We start from the raw sequence: 19,701 nt of genomic DNA, 5'->3' as shown, positions 1-19,701 counted from the left end.
CCATGGTTGGGGGATGATGAAGAACAGTTCGGCGAAGTATCATAATAGGTAGCTCAAGTCCAAGTCATAAGGGCACAAGTCGGAGACAAATGTCAGAGTAAGCCACTCAGTAGGTGTGAACGGCCGGGAGGCAGTGAACAAAGTGTGTTTATTACCAGACAAGAGGCTGCTTTTATAAATGCTGATACGATCTCGCGCATGCGCACTCAGTACCACAAGGACATGCGCCAACATGACAGTGCGCCTGCTTACAGTCGGGTGAGAAACCAAATTGCAAGCTGCTCGTATAAGGTCACTTCGTCTACCATATAGGCAACTAGGTCCTCTTAAACGCTGTGCAGTCCGAAAGGAAGAAGTTGATTATAATTATATAAAGCCTTCGAAGCCTCGTCGTGCTGGTTTGAGACCTGGAACTTGCGCCAAACTTGAGTGGTATGTAGCCAAGCTGGTGAATCTCACTTAGCTCGCGGTTACTCATCTGAAAATGTCGGAAAAGGAACAATCCTTTTTAATTTTTTTTTGTTACAGATGCGCCTTACACATTATTTTCTAACGCCCCGAAACAATCCATGAAAAGTAGAAGAAAGCGCGGCTCGCGCACTACTCTCGCGACACGAGAAGCACGCTCGGCCACGCCCATCTGGGTCAGAAGAAGACTCTGCTTGAACGAGACTGTAGCACAAAACACCGGCCCACTCCAGCTCTTCGGGAACCCCCGGGCCGGTTGATCTGCTGCACAGTGAAGGCGTTACAAAAGACTGGACCTACCCTCGCCTCGAAAGCAAGCGGTACCGGAAGCGCCATCAGCTCCCCACCCGTCCAAAACACTGTACTCTGATGGGTGACCAGCATGGCGCCGAGCCCATGGATCGTCCCTCCCCAGCATTCACATCGCCAGGGGCAGCGATGCGGAACGCGGAGCCTCAGCAGGAGGAAGAGGCAATTCGGAAGGCGCCAGGGGTGCAAGGCGACGTCGCCGAGGCTCCTGAATCTCCCGGAGGCGTCGAAGCTCAGCAACCCGAAGATGCAGGGAGGCAGGCCAAGGAGAAGCGGCCGAAAATAGGGACGCCTGCCGTCTTTATCAATGGCCTCGAACTGTGGTACGGCGGCGGCAACGACAAGGTCGACATATTCCGAGGCGTCGACATGACGGTGCGCAGGGGCTCCATCTACGCGCTCCTCGGATCCTCGGGCTGCGGAAAAACCACTCTCCTGCGCTGCATCATGGGACGAAAGCGGTTCCAGAAGGGAATGATTCGTGTCTTCGGTCATGAGCCTGGAACCCAGGGCTCCAAAATCCCCGGGGCCAACGTAGGTTACATGCCGCAGGAGGTGGCCCTTTTCAACGCCTTCACCATCGAAGAGACCATGGCCTTTTTCGCCAGGATCTACGACCTGTCTCCGGAGTTGGCCAAGGAGCGCACGGAGTTTCTGACCGCCTTCCTTGAGCTGCCCGACTGCAAGCGGCCTGTGTCCTGCCTGAGCGGAGGCCAGAAGAGGCGCGTCTCACTCGCGGTCTCACTAATACATAATCCTCCGCTGCTCATACTTGACGAGCCTACCGTGGGCATCGATCCCGTACTGCGCATGTCCATCTGGGAGCACATGGTCGCGCTGGCCGAGAAGGAGCGCATGACTATCATCATCACGACCCACTACATCGACGAGGCCCGACTGGCGACCACCGTGGCCTTCCTGAGGCACGGAAAGATACTGGCGGAAGAGTCGCCCATGCAGCTGATGATGCGCCACAATACCGACAACCTGGAGGAGGTGAGATGAATTATAGCCGCTCTTTCCACTCTCGTTTACAAGCCTACAAGACCGAACTCTACCACCTGCAGCTGTATTTAAGGACTATGCATGCCGACAGGAGTGCAGTCTAACGTAGTAGGTTGCGATAGAAAGGAAATAAAATCTGATAAGGCGAGCCTCAAGTCCGCTTTGCAGAATGCCACCCATACTTCACTTTGCTCTCACAAGCGCCATGCGATCGCAGATTGACCACACCTGCTAAGCGACGTTTCTTGAAGTCTAACCCTGCATGGACACACGGCTCCCTCCCTGGCGGTCACGTGATGCTCTGGCAGTGACTGTTTCTACGGGAGCCAATCATTTTAAGCATGAAACAGGCTGAAACGACAGCTGTACAAACGGTGTAGAAAACAAAATATCTTATAAGAATAGGTCAGTATCAGCTGCTTTACTCTGCTTCACACATCGGCATATTGTCCCGCTTCAACGCTGCCATAACCATCTCGCAAGGACAGGCGTCAAATCGCTTCTTCCCTGCCGACATAGAAGAACGTACCGTATATACCACCGCTTTATGTACGTTCGCTCACTTGTATAATGCACCTTTCTCAGCGCAGGTGTTCCTCAAACTGGCCACCGCAGAGGAGCCTGAGAAAGCCGAAGAGCCTGCTGAGGAGAATCTGCAGCCCGAAGAATTTGGGCACACCTCGCTCAGCTTCATGGCGTCCGTGTCCCGCGCCCGGAGTGCTCGCGGCTTCGAGCGCAAGGATTTAGAGCGCTCGAAAGCGCGCGTCGGGGCCATATTTCACAAGAACGTCATGAAGCTGAGGCGTAGCATGGGGCTGCTTCTCTACAGCTTCCTGCTGCCTTCGATCGAGGTGGGCATCTTCTGCTCTATCGTGGGACACACGCCGTTCGACCTGCGCATCGCGGTGGTAAATGAGGAGGTGTCGGGCACCGGCTCATTCAGCGCGCTCTTCCTAGGAAACATTGACAGCAGCATCCTGCAACAGGTACGCCCATTCGTAGCTTCTCTTACCTCTCTGACGACGACGGGAAAGGCTACAGACATTACGGATTTGAAGTCGCGTTGTAAATACTTCCCCATGTGATTCTGCTTAACTCTATGGATATGACGGTTCTAACATTATCTTATGGTATGTACTTTATCTGTAAGAATCTTAGTGGTGGCCGAAACATAGCAATGAGTATACCTGAACTAATACTGCGGTGTGCAGAGGTCCCTCAGAGAAAGTCGACTATACGTCTGTTTTGAGGCCTTAAAGGTTGAATTTAATTTCATCATTTTCATTTATACAGTTTACCCACCTCCGCACCCACCCACACCCAACCCCGCCCCTGCCCCAGTAGCATTCTTTCGGAGATAGGCTGCTCGAGTGCTGAGCCTGAACACGCATGTTGAACTCCGGCAACGTTTCGACGAGGGCGAAACGCAACGCGCCGATGTACTGTGATATCAGCGCACATTAAAAAAAATCACCTAGAGGTATAATACGAAGCCCTTGACTACAACCTATCTTTTACCTTATGCTGCTTTGGAATGTCAAATATTATGCACTATACCATGAATCATTAGATGTACGATATATGCATAAAATGATAGATCATCTGGCATCCTGCTCGAAGACATATTATTTTTTTAGATACTTTATCCCATCTCCACAATTCTCTCATAATTTAGTTGTGTACAGCTGACTGAGAATGTCGCTAGTTTCTGTCTTGGAAGTGCGAAAGATGTAAGTGCGAAAGATGTAGCAAGCGTAAGCACATGTTGCTCACACGCACGCTGCAACGCCTCAGTAGCTGCCTTTCATACTCTTATCTGCAAACATTTCCTGAGTTTCGCAATGCATAGTTGGAATGCGTAGCTACCCACATGTTCTAAACGAAAGTAGAACACGACCGTCCTGTGTTGTTGGCTGCCAATGCTGCAGGTGTCATTTCACAGCATGGACGCTGCCTTGGACTCGGTGAGGAACGGCGACACCTACGGTGTCATTCACATCAGGCACAACATCACCCAAAGCCTGATGGCGCGTTACACGCCAACCACGCAGCTCACGAAGGAGCTCGTGGACTTCGCCGCTGTCCACGTCCACCTGGACATGTCCAGTAAGACAATTCTCGCCCTTCTCGACAAATGGCACGCTTGCATTCGGTGTCTTTTTGAGCTTCGTTTTGAAGCATGCATCGCCGTGCAGACCTCGAATTTTGCTTCGACGCCATACATGCGTTAAGGGCACTTTGGTGCTGCTCCTCGGGGCCATTTTCTCTTGTATGTTCGGTACTCACACGTCACCCGCCTTAGTTCAGCATTTTTACGTCATGCATTTTGGCCCTTCTGGTGGCAAAGTATCTGTGATAATTGGTACACTAACAACATAAAATTGGACGTACGTGGCTTTTTCAGCGCCAGTGTTTGCACTGCAATTTGCCATAATTACTGTGGTAATGACGACGTATACAATAGCAAGCTCACACATGTAAATTGCATTCCACAGCGTGCATGTCTTCGAAAGAAAACATTCGAGAGGACGTTGATGTAAAAAACGCATTGCAGTTGCACAGGCGCGTGTGCCCACCTTAGCCTGTTCGACTCAGTGTGTGAGCGAGCGAGTACAGTTGACAAACATGCGAATTTCAGGATTATCCACAGCAAAACTACGAAAGCATATTCACTGCTTTTCCTTAAACATAGAGCTCAGCGGACGATGCACAAGCGAGTACACGGGAACAGCGCTGGTCCCGTCTACTCGCTTGTCCTTCGTCCGTTGCACTATGTGTTTTACGAAATGGTACACCAACTAGCTCAACTCTCCATTTTATTGCCTATTCACTGCATTAGACTTGTATCCCGGTTTGCGCATGCGGGCCAATGTCATGGATGACCGCCTAGCTTCAGGAAGTCCAAAGAGAGTGCTTATTCAGCTTTTCTGGTTTCAAGTTTATCAGGCTGTGGCATTGGTCGACAACGTCATTAAACTTTAGTTTTTCTTTTAGACCAGCAAGTTTTCATGACCATCGAGGCATACCTTCATCTTGCCCTGGACGCCTCACTGCCGGGCTTTCTACCCAACAAGCTCGCCGACAGCAACGTTCTTGTGGTACGTGCACAGGGTTAAGCTGCGCCACCAAACGGTTACGTTGGTTATTGCTTGCGGAATCGGGAAACAAATGTAGAGAAAATGAAGGGTTCATTATGATGTACATAGGAATGAACCCAACAGCGGTTTCACACCAAATGAAGCATTAGGAAATTTGGGAGGAGGGGAGGTGATCAGCGTGAAATAATTATGTAATCAAAGATAATTGATTATCTCTATATATTCACACATCTGGTGTCTTCACTTTCTCGACAGGCTAACCCACGAGACTTCACTGAAAAGGAATAACACCTCTAACCACAAGAGTTAAATGCTTCAAGTACACTTATTTCCCTCGCAGCATAGTTGACTGGAACAACCTTGTTAACTACGCAGTCACGCATAAATCAATAAGATCATTTGAAGAGCAACTGAAATATTTCATCAATATTATTCTGCTTTTCTATATGTACAAATAAATAAGTTCTTGAACAAATAGATAAGTAAATAAATAAACAAATAAAGCAGAATGAAAAACAATTGCCCCCCGCCAGCAGGATCCGAAGCCACTACCTCTGAATTTCTGTTCCAGTGTTCTACGAACTGAGCTACAGCAGCGGCTGTTCAATCTTCTTTCTTAGGCCTAGGTATTTAAACTGCGTGTAACCTATCCTTGACAGCGTTTGCCACCATCACCCTCCTCCACAGTGGCGGACATGGAACGTCCTGTGTTGCGCGAGTGTCACGTGTAACGCGACCGTGGATGATCCTGGAGTGTGGGTTCGGATTCCATGGGCGTCATGTGGTTGTCTTTATGCGAGAGCGTATCTGGGCTCGTTGTGCGGAAAAGCCACCACCCGAGCTTGAGGGAGCTTTTGAGGACAAGCCAAAATCCTGCCGGGGTAAAGATTTGGGCGGCGCCGACTCCTCCATGGCGGCTTCTATCGATACTGACCTTATAAGTATTTCCGTGCCGCAAAACAATGGACGCCTTGTGTTGAGTGCATATTATATATGTAGTGTCGGTTATCATTAATTGGGCGGTGGTCGATAGTTTGATTGGTTGACTGATTGATCAGTGAGTAGTGACTGCAGTGATCAGTGAATGAAGCCAGCGGGGTGCAGACGAACAATCTCGTGCGTGTGTCACTGAGTTTGAACATGTACGTGCGATGGAACTTGTGGTTAGTATTAGGGCGGCAACGTCGTCTGATATTTTACCGGATACGTGTAATAGTGCAGGGGTTTCATTTAAGGGTTCTTTAGGGTGCTGCTCAACTACCAGTGAAACTTCGTAAAAAGGATGCTGAGCGTTCGCACAGAAGAACGCTCGGTATGGGGTACTTCAAGCCAAGGTGGGATGCTGAGCTACGAGCCAATTACTGCGGATGCTTTCGCGTCTACTCTTCGAGCTACGAGCCAATTATTGCAGATGTTTCGCGTCTACTCTTCGAGCTACGAGCCAATTACTGCGGATGCTTTCGCTTCTACTCTTAGAGCTACGAGCCAATTATTGCAGATGTTTCGCGTCTACTCTTCGAGCTACGAGCCAATTACTGCGGATGCTTTCGCGTCTACTCTTCGAGCTACGAGCCAATTATTGCAGATGTTTCGCGTCTACTCTTCGAGCTACGAGCCAATTACTGCGGATGCTTTCGCGTCTACTCTTCGAGCTACGAGCCAATTATTGCAGATGTTTCGCGTCTACTCTTCGAGCTACGAGCCAATTACTGCGGATGCTTTCGCGTCTACTCTTAGAGCTGCGAGCCAATTATTGCGCATGCTTTCGCGTCTACTCTTAAAGTGAAGCTGAAGCGCCCGACTAAGTTTTTCTTCTGCTTTTAAATCAGTTATCTTTATGAGTGATATCAATTCACATTGAGTAGCATCCTAAAAAAAAAAAAAAAACATGTTTTCCTTGGCTGTTGACTCCTTCTGTATACTCTTAACGGAAGTGCTTCGGAGTGGGAGTACAAGGTTTCGCTTGGTGTTTTTTTTTTTTTTTTTTCGACATTTACAGTTCGAGGAACCGATCATTGGCAGCAAGACGGCAACCTTCAGCGAATTTGTAGCTCCCGGCATGATCCTCACGTGAGTGCTTCATTCGCATATTTGGGAACATCAGGTGATCGGAAATAACCTGCCCTTCATTAGGACGATTCTCACGGCTCGTACTGCTTCGAGACGTTAACTAGCTCTCACCACATAGGCATATGTGATTCTACCACTGATTTAGATGCAAACCCTTAATAGTGAACCAAATCCTATCCTATACAGTCTTGGCCACGTCGTGTAAAAGCAATCCTCAACAATAGTTCCCGTAATGACAACTCTTGCGGATTACCTTTAGAGAGTGGTAGAAAGAAGATTAAAAACAACAACGGACAGATAACGAAAAATAAAAACAATGCAGCACGTGTGTTGCCTTCCTTTTTCTTTCGAGTAGTGTGTAAAGTTCCTTGGTTTTGTTCCACTATTGTGAACATACAATCGTCAGCCTTCCTTCGAAGTGGACCGCGCGCTATACTGGAAACGCTATTTTAGCTTACGCTAGAGTTGCGCTCTTTGGTCTTTGATCTTTACTCAGTTCTTTGATTGTCACGAAGGTTAGAGTATATAGATTCATATCTTTATATCATAGTATATGTGCATCTCGGCTGTCGCGCTCTCTTTATCCTTCAGGATCACTTACTTCATGGCTGTCACCTCCTGCCTCAACACACTCCTGGAGGAGAAAACTGACGGCCTTCTAGAAAGGTGCATCGTCGCTGGTAAGTATTCCATTAGCAGCGTACATATATCACACTGGCGTTGCTGTGGACGAAAAACGGGAAACGCTTAAAAGGTGATGCCGGTGGTTTCTTGATATTGACGGACAGCAAAAGAATTTTAACTCTGCATTCTTCATGGTGCACTGATCTATCATGTCAGATTTGGTACCTTGTCGTGGCGTAGTTTTTCCCCAGTTGGATTTTAAAAATAAGCGCCCTTTGTGTGAATTGCACTTCATAATCGAGCGACCTCTACAAGCTCCACCATTTGCTGCTGACGTCATGGGTTGGTAAGGTGCATGTGGAGCTGGGGATTTGCAATCGCTTTCAAGCGACACAGGATTACGTCAATTTAGCTTTCATCTTGGTGGGATCTCAAAGGGGCCACATCAATTCTGCGGCAACTGGCGCGGTCTACCATAAATTTCACAGCAACGAAGACTTTCGTGACAAGTGGGCAAAATCTATACTCGGGACAGTTAACTTGTTACTAAGCAACAAGTCTGCTCGAAACATTTTGTACCGGAATGATATGGAGATTATGCTTACTATAGGGGACGCTCTTGGGCTCTGTAAGGCTGAGTTCATTAGTCGCTTGAAAGCAAGTCTGTACTGACGCTGCTCGAGCACAACCACAGAGTACAACCGCCCATTGGAGCCGCCAGCTGAACGAGATGTGGCTGTCACGAGGAAGCGGGCTTCTCTAAGCTCACCCAAATCTCGACTACATGTTCATTTCAGCCTTGCTCTTCTGGTTATCGGCTTAACTGTAGCTAAGGGCTTTGAATAACGCGTGGTCGAAACCCCTTCCGAGCCGAAAGCTGATGAACAAACAGTGAACATGGCTAAAACTAAGTAACAATAAATTTATAGCAAGACAGTGAAAATTGTAAGCTCTGCATCACATTTAAGATGGTTGTCTCACTGAAGAGAATTCGATAAAAATCTTAGGCGTGATGTCTAATCAGCGTCTTCTTTAGAGGACTCAGGTACTGAACACAATCGCCCAAACACCGCCCTGCCTTTGGTAAATTAATTTACGAACGTTTTACGGGATATCGGGAGAGAGAGAGAAAAAAAGAACTTTATTCGTGAGCGATGATTTTTGTCTTGGGTTGCATTCAGCTGCTACAGGTGACTGGCAGTTTGTCATAATCTGCGAGTGCATGCCAAATGCGCTCCATCCCAATTTTAATTTGTTATTTCCCTTTTATGGTCTGGATCTGCGATTACTACCTACCCTAAGTAGACATGTTAAAAGTCTGTTAGCGACCTCTTGCGCTCTTGCCGAGGCCCGGGACTGGACGTCCGGGTCCCGGCTGGCGAGAACTGCTTCCCAGTGTTCCAGCGAGGGAGATGGTACTAGATCCACCAGAGCGGATCCTCCGCGCAGTCCCAGATTATATGGTCTAAGGTGGCAGGCTCGCCGCACAGTTGGCAGTATGGATTTGCTATGTCGGGAAAGATTTTGGCATACGTCCAGCGGTTTGGCTGCGACCGCGTTGCAGCCGCCGCCACGTGGTAGCCCGTTCTCGGCTGAGCGAAGCGTAGCCCTAGGAATGGTTCAAAACGGAACCAGCAACATTCTCAGGGATTCCAAAATGGCCCTTCGCAACTTCGCCAGGGGTCGTATCTCCGCTACTGCATTCAAAATTCTTAGCGCGTTGCCAAATGATAGGAACGTAGTGGATCTCGTATGGGCCCCGCTCACTCGGACGTCCCGGGGAACGAGGCCGCTCACCAATGAATACACAATGAATACGTATCAGGCCATTACCACTTATTACTAGGAGCTCAGGGCGAGCCTGCCTCCTCCGCACCGGAGATGGTGAAAACTTATCTTCTATTCGTACAAGTAGGATAGCTTATACTTACAAGGGGCACAAATACCAGCGGTAAAGTGAAAAAAATAATAATGCAGTTTGCACTGAAGAGCCATTCATGCTTTAGAAGAGCTTCCTTTTAGTGAGCTCATGCAAGAAGTTTTATCCCGGTATAACACAGTAACGACTGAAAAAATAAACGAAAAGAAACTAGCAGCGCATATATTAAACGCCTAACTGCGCTAAAACATTTGATCTTGAGATACAATACCTCATTTTTTATTCAGCTTATATTTTCCAGCAGCAAAATTATGAATTTTTTACCCCCGCGCGAAGAGGAGCTTTCAAAAGCTCACGTACCAGGTAATGAATTTTAATATATTTACCTTGAAAGTCCAGATTTGGCGGTTGAAAACAGCACATATGAAATCAATTTTAAAATGGGATTTGCTTAATGCTAGTTTCTTTTTGAACTGCACAGAGTCCGTCATCTTACATCACTTTTGTCACCTTATTGCTCTATTACTTGCCTTGTTTTAGAGAAGCCTATGTCGTGTTGAGTTTTCTATGTTTGCTTATTAACTGTAGAGAGCTCCTGTGCATAATTTTTGAATTATTGAACTTTGCCATGTATTTTCCAAGGCGACAGACCCTCGTCGTGTATTTATAACATCTTTAGCCTATACATCCCCAGTTTCCGACAAACCAACGTAGACTTTTTTCTTTTCTATCGTTAACAGACTAACCTTACATGGAGTGCTTCGCTGCCGAAGACTTTGCGCAGGCCACTGCACCTTAACTTAGATTATTCTACTTATATTGTATTCGTAACAAGATCAAACATCCTGTTCTAAAGCATCGTCCGTTGTGGCTTCGATGTGAAGCAGGTTGGGCTTGTCAACTCCTAACGAGCGACACGCTGCCTACACGTCGATGGGCAACGGGTCACTGCAATAACCACATCAATAGCGTGAAAGCTTATCTGTATTATTGGTATGCAGAACTATATCGGTGTCCGCTTTGACATATCTTGGTTTGAATGTAGAAATTCTCTCTAAAAAATTGGACATCGCATGCGCAAATTCGTGCATCAGGCAAACGTCCAGCCATTCGTCCTCTCATGCAGGCGTTCGCTCCTTCGAGGTGGTGCTGGCCCACGCCGCCTCTCAGATCTTCATCATCGTGGCGCAGGATCTGCTGTTGCTATTCGTGGCCTTCTTCATATTTCAGCTGCCCAACAGGGGCCCCATGTATGTCGTCATCGTGCTCACCCTGCTCCAAGGCACCTGTGGCATGATGCTCGGTGAGAAACACTCCCTATGCAAGACACCAGGCAGTGTGCCACTTGGCGCGCCGCGGTACCGGTCTCCGGGTTAATTTCTTCGGGTGGGGACCTTTGAATGTTCGTGTCAGTACACGGGCGCAGGCGGTGACCGTACGAGCGGAACGCGCCGTATTTAATATTTAGTATATTTTTACTTCAATGTTCTGTTTCCGTTATGCATGCAGTATGTGCCGTTATTCTGCCATCAATGCGTAACGATTTCCCCTTGTTGCCTCGTGCATACAATAATGCGTGCACCTCCTGCACATAATGCCACACTTCGACCCGCTTTGTCGGCTTCCTTATTTCTAAGGCTTAAATTCTCTTGGGCACCTTTCCTGCATAAAGAATAATATTACTAAACCACTGACTTTGTCGTACGCGTTGTCTTACAGCACACTCATCATGGCACCTGAAATACTTTATGCAGTGATATAGCCTGGTACCAATTGATACTGATATAAGCAAACGCATGTAGGGAAGACGAGGGGCTATATCGTTATGAGATAAAAAGATACATACATGATTAAATTGTTATTTCACAATCACCAACACCACATAAAAGAAATTTCCCGTGCTTTCCTCGGTGTCACTGGCTGTTGGCTCCCTTTGTATTGGTACTCATAATTATGATCAGTAGGCAATCTATTCTTGGGGTGACGCTACAAGCGCTTTTGACAAACAATGTTACGCGTAACTAGCTAATGCACCCCACGCATGCGCAGGATTTCTTATCTCGTCCTTGTTCGATGATCCTGATGCTGCCACCATGGTCTCCGTCGGAGCAAACTACCCGGCCATGATGATCAGCGGTGCGTATAACACCCTCCACTGCAATTCTGTGCTGTTTACAGTAATATTTTTCTGGTACACAGTCAATGTTCTCCATTGTTAATTTTGGTTTTTCGTTCACCACTGTGTGGCATTTGGAAACGATGGTATACATTCTAAACACAAAGTACTATAGGCACTAAAAACAAAGTAACATGCTCTCTAGCGCACTCCCTATAGGAGCTATTAACATATTCTTTTCAGTCATTAGGATAGATTTTCGCTCACTAAATATGTGAAACAACATTAATTTGATGTAATTAATAATCTCAGAAGACATTTAACCACGGTACCATATAGATATTGAGGTTAGGAATTGAAGGAGCTTGAAACCTTGTGTAAAATTTTAGTAGCTGCTAAAACTCCTCATGTTTTGAAGTGAGAATATGCTTCCGTTGCCAACGGTAGATATTCTGCATATTTAGAGGGTTAAAATCTACCCCGATGTAGACAGGCCGGGAGTACGCTAGAGAGCATGTTACTCTCGTTTTAATCCTCTATAGGGTTATTTGTGCTTCGAGTGTACGCAAAGCTACAAAGGGCCCTAAAAACCGTGCAAGAAACGTTCAGTTAAAATAATTCGCCTAGTTTATATCCTATGTGCGTGCGCACGTGCACGTACGTGCGCACATGTAACCAGTCAATGGAAAGGGTGGCATCAAAAAGCGAGTAAAAACAGCATACACTGCCTAATCACTTTCAATAGTCCAGACATTCCGCCAGTGCTCCTCCAGTACGTACCTCGTCCCTGTCAGGCAATGTGTCTTGTGTCGCTTGCGCTATTCAGACCGAACATGGCGTTGCTGTGTTCGCTGATGGTATTCTTGGCGGTAGCAGGCATCCTGTGGCCCCTGGAAGGGATCCCGAGCGCGGTTCGCGCGGTGAGCTACGTGCTGCCGCTGACGCTGCCGGCGGACGCCTTCCGCAGCGTCATGTCCAAGGGATGGGGCCTGACGCACGTGCACGTTCTGCTCGGAGTCCTGGTGAGCGTCACATGGGCCACCGTGTTCCTCGCCGGCACCGTGCTGGCCTTCCGACAGTAACCGCCGCTGGTCCGGTGTGGTATGACAATGTCTATTTACCTTGTTCTATTTGTTCCCCACAATGGGGAAATATTCGGGAGACTGACATCTGCCCTTCGGTAGCCACGATGTAGCTATTATCGGTGTTGACTGCAACGAGCGTGGCAGACTTCTTGAAAGCACTTCAGAGGGGAAAATGTTCTTGAAAGCGTCGTTCCGCCTGTCCGAATACGAGCGCTATTATTGGAGCATGGTCCTCTTATTTACCTGTTGGCTGCCCCCACCTGCGTGCATTTGCTGCTATCGCTCAGCATTCTGGCGCAGGTCGCAGACTCGCGCGGTGGCTCAACATGTTTAATATATTGTAATGCTGAGCGTACTGTCACGGGCCCAGCAGCGGTGGATGCATTAATGTTTTGGACCGATAATTTCCTGAGTCCTCCACTACGGCGTCTCTCATAGCGTGAGTCGCTTTGGGACGTTAAATCCCAAAACCAAACCAAACTTCGTAACGCATTAAAGGGAAACTCCGGCAATTTTTTATTTCATATATATACAGTGAACAGAAACTTGGTCTATAGTCCTCACGGTTTTCCGAACTCCCATGTGAATTATTTCACTGGAACGCTGCTTTGTTTTTCCGCAGTCGAACTTCTAAAAAAGCGTCCGGTGATGAAAGCCATACCCTAAAGTCGAGCAGTCAGGCCATCCTGTGCTGCTGACGTCATAGGTTGCTCGGGCACGCGCGCAGCACGCGATTCGCAAACGGTTTCGCGGCATCTGAGCGTGCTGACGCTGATTTAGGTTCCTACCTTCAACGTTATTAGAACCAGCTTCAGTTTGAAAACTCCCTACCTCCGCTGTACATTACGGGCGGCGCCCGGCGGTTTCCCTGGGTAGGTGGCGCGGCGGTCGAACCCGGCTCCTGATTGACGCTGTGGAGCAGCAGTGAAATCTGGTGCGCGGTAGGCGAAGGGCAGCATTCCCGAAGCATTACTTTGTCTAAAACAATATTGCGCGCTTGGATTTTTATTTTCCAGCAGCTGCGCTTTTTAGTCTCAAAACCATCAGCAACGAATTTAAAATTTTGCGAGCAACCATTCTTAAGGCTGAGCTACATGCATGTACGCGAAAACTCATGCGAACGCGAGCGCGACGGTGGCACGGGTCGCGAGAAGCCTTCGCGCGAACAAAAATGCCTGTGTCGCTTGGCTCGTCGCGACGGACCTGCGGAAATAGAACATTTCGCTCGTTCGCCCGGAAGCGCATGTGCGATTATGAAGTGGATACGCGGCATTGACGCACACTCAGCGTACGTCACTGCCGCTCACTTCGTACGCTTTAGTTCTTGCAGTGTTGCCTTATGATTGTGCTTTGCTGCGTAAATTTCTAGCTTTGTGCCAACAATGATGCAAGGATTCAACGCACGTCTAATCTAAAAAAAGACAAGGTCACGTTACCACTTGTACAGCGCAAGTTAACACATGTTCAGTGCCTCAAACTCAATACGGTACGCCCTAAATGCATTTTATTTTATATGTTGTCGCAAGATAATTCAATTGTTGCAATTGTTCTGACTGTTGTTGCATTTGCAAATAGTTTTGCGGGGTACTACATCATAGAAGGGTGCGTACTATGCCAACAACGCAGACCGTCGTCGCCATCTTGCGTTGCCGTCGGTTCGCGCGGTCGCGACAGAGCGAACGATGATCGGCCGCACCGCCTTGTCGCGTCGCTCCTTTCTTCGGTCACATGTAGCTCAAGTCCTTAAAGGGACACTAAAAAGAGAAAGGAAGTGGGTTTGCATCGATAGAATGCCAGTTCCTGATTACAAAAAGACCACTCTTACTGAAAACAGAGCTGTTATAAGGTAGTAAACAAGAATAACAAAAGTACAGGTATCGCCACCACAGCCAAACGGCCGAGGCTCGCAACTACAAATCACGTGACGCGCTAGGGATCCCGGAGGCTGACAAATGCGAATTACGTTGCATGTTTGAATGCGGTAGTACGTTTTTTCTCAAACATGATAACACGCTTTTATCATACGCAAACGACGGCGAAAAGACAACGTAAACGTTGCAAGGCAAATACAAAAATATACTTGGAGGCGCCACAGGCGCCCACTTCAGTTTTGGTTATGTTTCGGCTCAGGCATTTCGTGCGCACTCGGATAGTTTGTTGGAACCTGCAGCGCCTGAATTACGAACTTGGAGCAGCAGATGCGCCTTGATGGTTCCCATTTGAGCATTCGGAGGCACGAGCGAGCGAAATCCGCTACCGCCGACGCACTCCTTCGTTCACACTTCTGCGCCAACAAATCGCCGCCGTTGCCGCTTCGACTGCGACCTGACCGCTTGACTGCAGCTACGTACGCCACGAAAATCATACATATGCTAAGTACCGAAGAAAAAACGCATTATCATTCAATTGTTCACTAAATCATGGCACATCTGACCAACATATACTGCGTCAACAAGACCTTCAACGTGCTATTTGCAGGCGTCGTAGACAAAAGGGGCATACTTGCCGCTCATACCAAGGAGAGCGTCGATATATTGCCAATATTGCGCTCGTCGGCCGGCGAAAAAGAGGGCCTCGGGTAAAAAGTAAAAACTAAAAATAACTAAGCACCAGAAATACATTACAAAAGGTTAAAAAAAAATCAATTTATAAAAACAAAAACAAAAAAAAAAACAAAAAAAAAACTCGAAGACTCGAACTCGCTACTGCTTGCTCCGTAACGTTCGGCGCTAACCGCACGGCTACGCCGCGCCACAAGAACATAGGAAATATTTCTAGTTTTTATGTCATGGCCCCATTTACAATAAAGTGTTTCTGCTGCCGGTCTAACAATTACAACTTCTTGATCATCGGCGCATGCTGCCTGCTCTCACGTCTTGCAACTAATGTTCTAGATGTCTATGCGCACTATATTGCGCACTGGATCCATTTTAACATGTGGAATTTCACAGCGCTGGCAAATGTAGTGGCGCCGGCACTTCGGTCATGTTCTGCTACCGTGGACGTAATTTTCGCTGAACACGGAGCTGTAGCACAAACCTTGAAGGAAAGAGTGCGACGAAGCTTCAAAACTGACAAGCGCAGCAGCGAGGACACTATTTTGCTTTTAACTAAATCTTATTTGTATGTAAACATGTCAGGAAGCGTTGCGATGACCGAGGGCTCGGTTTGTTTATACACAGTGCAAGAAGGAGCGCAAAAGCTTGAGAAACATGTAAAGTATTGTGCATTAAAAAGCGCTCTATGGTTGTTTTTTCTTCCTTTATGGGCCCATCGCTCGGTAAATTACTCCCTTCATCGTTTTATTTATTTCGGCTGAGGCCGTCATTGCGAGTACGCTGTTGCCAAGTTGGCACTTGAGGGATGCGACGCCGCGGGCCGCGCCGGCTCGCTAGTTATCACGGAGTCTCCGCTTACGTCATAGTGTGCGTCACTCAACTCCAACTACGTAGTTGGAGGCCACAGTTTGAATTCGACCGGCGGGAACAAGAAAAAACCTCAACTTCTTATCGCAATATCTCAGCAATTATTCGATTTTTTGCTGCCGGATATGCGGCGACAGTGTCACCAAATGTAGTTTATTAGATTTTCATACCATCTTTGGCTGTCTTTAGTGTCCCTTTAAGGTGTATTCAAAAGCTTCTATAGCAGGCTTTACAATTCAACCCCGTTTTCCCCACCACACTTGGCAATTGCAATAGTGAAGTATGAAAATAGCGGCATGAAAAATTGCCGGTCGTGCAATTCGGCAGAATCAATAGGGACTATTCCCAGTTGTTGCTTAAATAATGTTAAATAAATTGAACGTGCATGCATATGATCAATAGGCAATCTTAATAAGCAGCATTACTTGTTTCTCACCCGCCGTGTATACGGAATGTGTGTACGCAATTTGTCCGCAGTGGCTGTGTAGAGCTTATGCCGATATGATTGCGGTGGAATAATTGTAGTTCTCAGTTATAACCTGTTAACTAGTATAATTGCGATTATATTTTACGCTAATTGTACTTAAACTGCATCATTAAGTCATATATTGCTCGATTGCTTATGTAAAGTATACTTGCGCTAGACTAACTGCAGGACTTTAAGTCGTTAATTAGTTATCTGCGATTAACAATTTCACCTTATGTTTACAGCATGAAATCCTATATCGTTGGATATATCTTATGAGGAATATAACTGCTCCTCTCTATTGACAGTCGTAAGTTAACTGCGGTAAAATGCAACGTTATCCTACAGCATCAAGTCACGTATAAGAAAATTATTCCTTGGTTGTTTCCGAGAATTCCAGAAACACAGAAGAGCCAGTAACTCGGTAAGGATGAAAAACCACTAGACTTACCCTTTAGAGAATCCCAATCGATGTAACTAAGACCATTCTCACGTTAGGATATAACCTTAGTTGAAATTGCTCGGCGATAGTTGTGAGCTTTAAATTTTGTCAATCCTACCACAGGTCGCCTCATGGATAACCGACCCCAGCCGCCGCTGTGCGGAAGTGCGACCTCACGCTAACTGGACGCTGCCGATGGAAGTTGCCAGCCAAAGGTTGCAGCTGCGGCCACGTGGTGTTCGATGGCGTCCGTTATTTTATAGTGCATAATCGTGCGTGTATAGCTTTTTGTTTTCTTTCTTAGTAAAGAATAGCTTCGAAAGCCACGCCTTCAGTCTATGCAGGACTAGAGGCTGGTGCACACGTTTGTGTTCTAGGCGGGCCCTTCAAAGCGCTTCTATAGAGTGCCGGCCTCTTCAGCACCACCGCTCCATAAAACGCCTCCCACCCACGCATTCTCTTGTATCCGAACAATAAATGCGTGGTACCCTGCCGTTTCCCAGAACCGGAGAATCACGTAACTCGTTCAGTATCCAGATGATCCAGCACTAGAAGTGCAGCCAACGAAGCTTGAGATGCGGCGCACCTGTGTAGACGCAGAATCATCTGTCCGTTTAGCATGGTTATTCCTTTGACCGGTTTGTCACCGGAGCGAGAGCAGGTGAAGACCACGGGGGGTGGTGTGCGAATGTTAACGCCGCTGTTATGGTGGACATGAACTCGCTGCCCGTGGCCATAGCAATTTTCGAAGCTCTGGGTGTTCCAGAGCATCAGTATCATCCCTGGGGACGTGAAAATAAAGCTGCTTCGCGTAGAGGTTGACATTGCCTGGTCGTAATATTCCGAGACATTTGTGCAATTTCTGGATGGAACCTTTCGCCAGACATGTCTTCTTTCGTTGTAATAAAAGCTGACATTGCACCATTCCTGACGTCTATAGCCAATCTTAAACAACGGACAAAGGATCAGAGTTTTTTGTTGTGTTAAGATGTTAAGATTGCTTTCTTTGTTAGACGCAATGTTTTCGGGAGGAAGGCTACGATGTAAGCGGCATAACGCCCCGCTTTACTCGAACCGTACAAACGTGCTTGCGTGGCCGAAGGTCCGCTTTCTATAATGAGGGTATATATTGCATGGCTGGATTCGGATCTCTTCCTCCCATGTCAATGGCAAATCCTTAGTTCAAGCGCCTGCCATTTCCGTCATTACGTGTGACCTGGTGACGTCACAGGAACCATCGACAACTGTACCACCTTCCAGACAAGCTCGTGAAAGGGACTGTGATGTGTGCCCCCAAAATGCGACAAACATTTCAAAAATTATTTGTCAGTGTATAGACTGTCTATACGTTAAAGAAATTTATGGTAAAGAGCGAACGCTTTTGTACCAGCCAGTCCAGCAGCCCAGTCGACTGTAGCGCACCAATCGTTAGGAGATTGTTCGATTATACTTCGCTATCGGAGGCGGTTACTTTCTGTTTTAAGCGCGTGCCGCTTAAATGCTACGCCCTGCCGCGGCCGCGCATCGTCGTGGTGCTTTTTTTTTTTTTATGCCTGGGCCTCAATTTGGGTCGATGTAGAACCTAATTTATTGCCGATTATGTACGCAGCATCATTTGTCTAATCGTGGCTTTCACGTAAAGAGGCGCCACATATTTTGCGAACTGAGCAATTTCACTCCATATGAACACAAAAACCGATACAGTTGGCCTCGCTGTTTTGGCGCGTTATAAGCAATCTGAATGCTGATGGCCCAAAAAGACACACCTGTCAATGCGAACAGTCAAGACATGGACGATCCCAATAAAATATTTTTATTATTATGACAAAAAGTGTCGCATTGATGGAGTCGCAGCCCATTTTGTTCACTGCAATCAAATTGCAAAACACTGACACGACGCCAGAGTAGGCAATCAAACCGAAGCAAAAGAAAGTGCGGGTAACCAACTCTTAAGCTTCACCTTAAAGGATGTGACACAACAACGTTGAAGGTTCCCATTTGCATCTGCCCTTGCGGATTCTTGTCTGCGTACATACACTTTGTAACTCGCTTCATCACTAATCACTCAACTCATACACTCTAGCACGCAGTCGTAAATTATTAGTTGAAAGACCACCCGACATAGATATAAAGTCCTACTTAACCAATAAGCCGTACGAACGTCCGTGTACCTGCGTTGCTTTGCATGTCTGGCTAGGAACGCGAGGGCCCTGGAGGCGAAAGCCTTTATGGGCTCATAAGTGTGGACAGGATTTGTTAGTCCGTGGAGAATGTCATACAGTCATTGTGAAGAATGAGTGGTTATATGAGATAGAGGGTGAAAAAATGTGTGTGCAAAATTTCGTTGATGTGGAGTAATTAAATAGAGCAAAAAGTAAATTTGACGTCAAAATAGCGAAGGACGTCATAGAGTGTGCAGATGTCAAAACAGCCACGGAGGTCGAAATGATGCAAAATACATCAAAGTTGTACAAAAACGTGGGGAAAAGAGAAAAGGAAGCAAATGAGTGAAAAGTTATTAATGACGAGTTGCGCACGCATAAAAAATACAGGAAGAGAACAATGGAGATGGAAAGAACGCAAGTGAAAAGAATCGCAAGGCTTTCGCCTTACCGCACTTAAGTGCTTCCAATGAATTTTCCTCTCACCCTCTCCTCTGAAATGAGAAGCCCGAGTCGGCAGCTCCTACAATGTCGGTGATGTCGCGTGGCGTC

At 47.1% G+C, this 19,701-nt stretch overlaps 1 protein-coding gene across 1 annotated transcript; it reads left to right on the top strand.

Moving 5' to 3' along the window:
* Window positions 1–837: 837 nt before the first annotated feature.
* Window positions 838–12,651, top strand: LOC146178133 (ABC transporter G family member 23-like). Its single transcript, XM_084579639.1, has 9 exons — window positions 838–1,773; window positions 2,373–2,768; window positions 3,711–3,888; window positions 4,777–4,880; window positions 6,880–6,950; window positions 7,542–7,630; window positions 10,580–10,756; window positions 11,503–11,589; window positions 12,446–12,651. Exons 1-9 carry the CDS (start codon window positions 838–840, stop codon window positions 12,649–12,651), a joined length of 2,244 nt encoding a protein of 747 aa, XP_084435765.1.
* Window positions 12,652–19,701: the final 7,050 nt, after the last annotated feature.

Source organism: Amblyomma maculatum, chromosome 9, assembly GCF_055883805.1.
Source record: "Amblyomma maculatum isolate TAMU_Amacu chromosome 9, ASM5588380v1, whole genome shotgun sequence".
NCBI classification, from domain to species: Eukaryota; Metazoa; Arthropoda; class Arachnida; order Ixodida; family Ixodidae; genus Amblyomma; species Amblyomma maculatum.
The sequence above is the reverse complement of the archived record's forward strand: the minus strand, read 5'-3'. Positions and strand labels throughout refer to the sequence as shown.

Excerpts from the sequence above, each read along its gene's own strand:
- LOC146178133 (XM_084579639.1), top strand. The coding sequence starts at position 838 with ATGGGTGACCAGCATGGCGCCGAGCCCATGGATCGTCCCTCCCCAGCA. Across the intron at positions 3,889-4,776 it reads CGTCCACCTGGACATGTCCA|ACCAGCAAGTTTTCATGACC; the intron begins GTAAGACAATTC and ends TTTTTCTTTTAG. Across the intron at positions 11,590-12,445 it reads CCCGGCCATGATGATCAGCG|GCATCCTGTGGCCCCTGGAA; the intron begins GTGCGTATAACA and ends TGGCGGTAGCAG.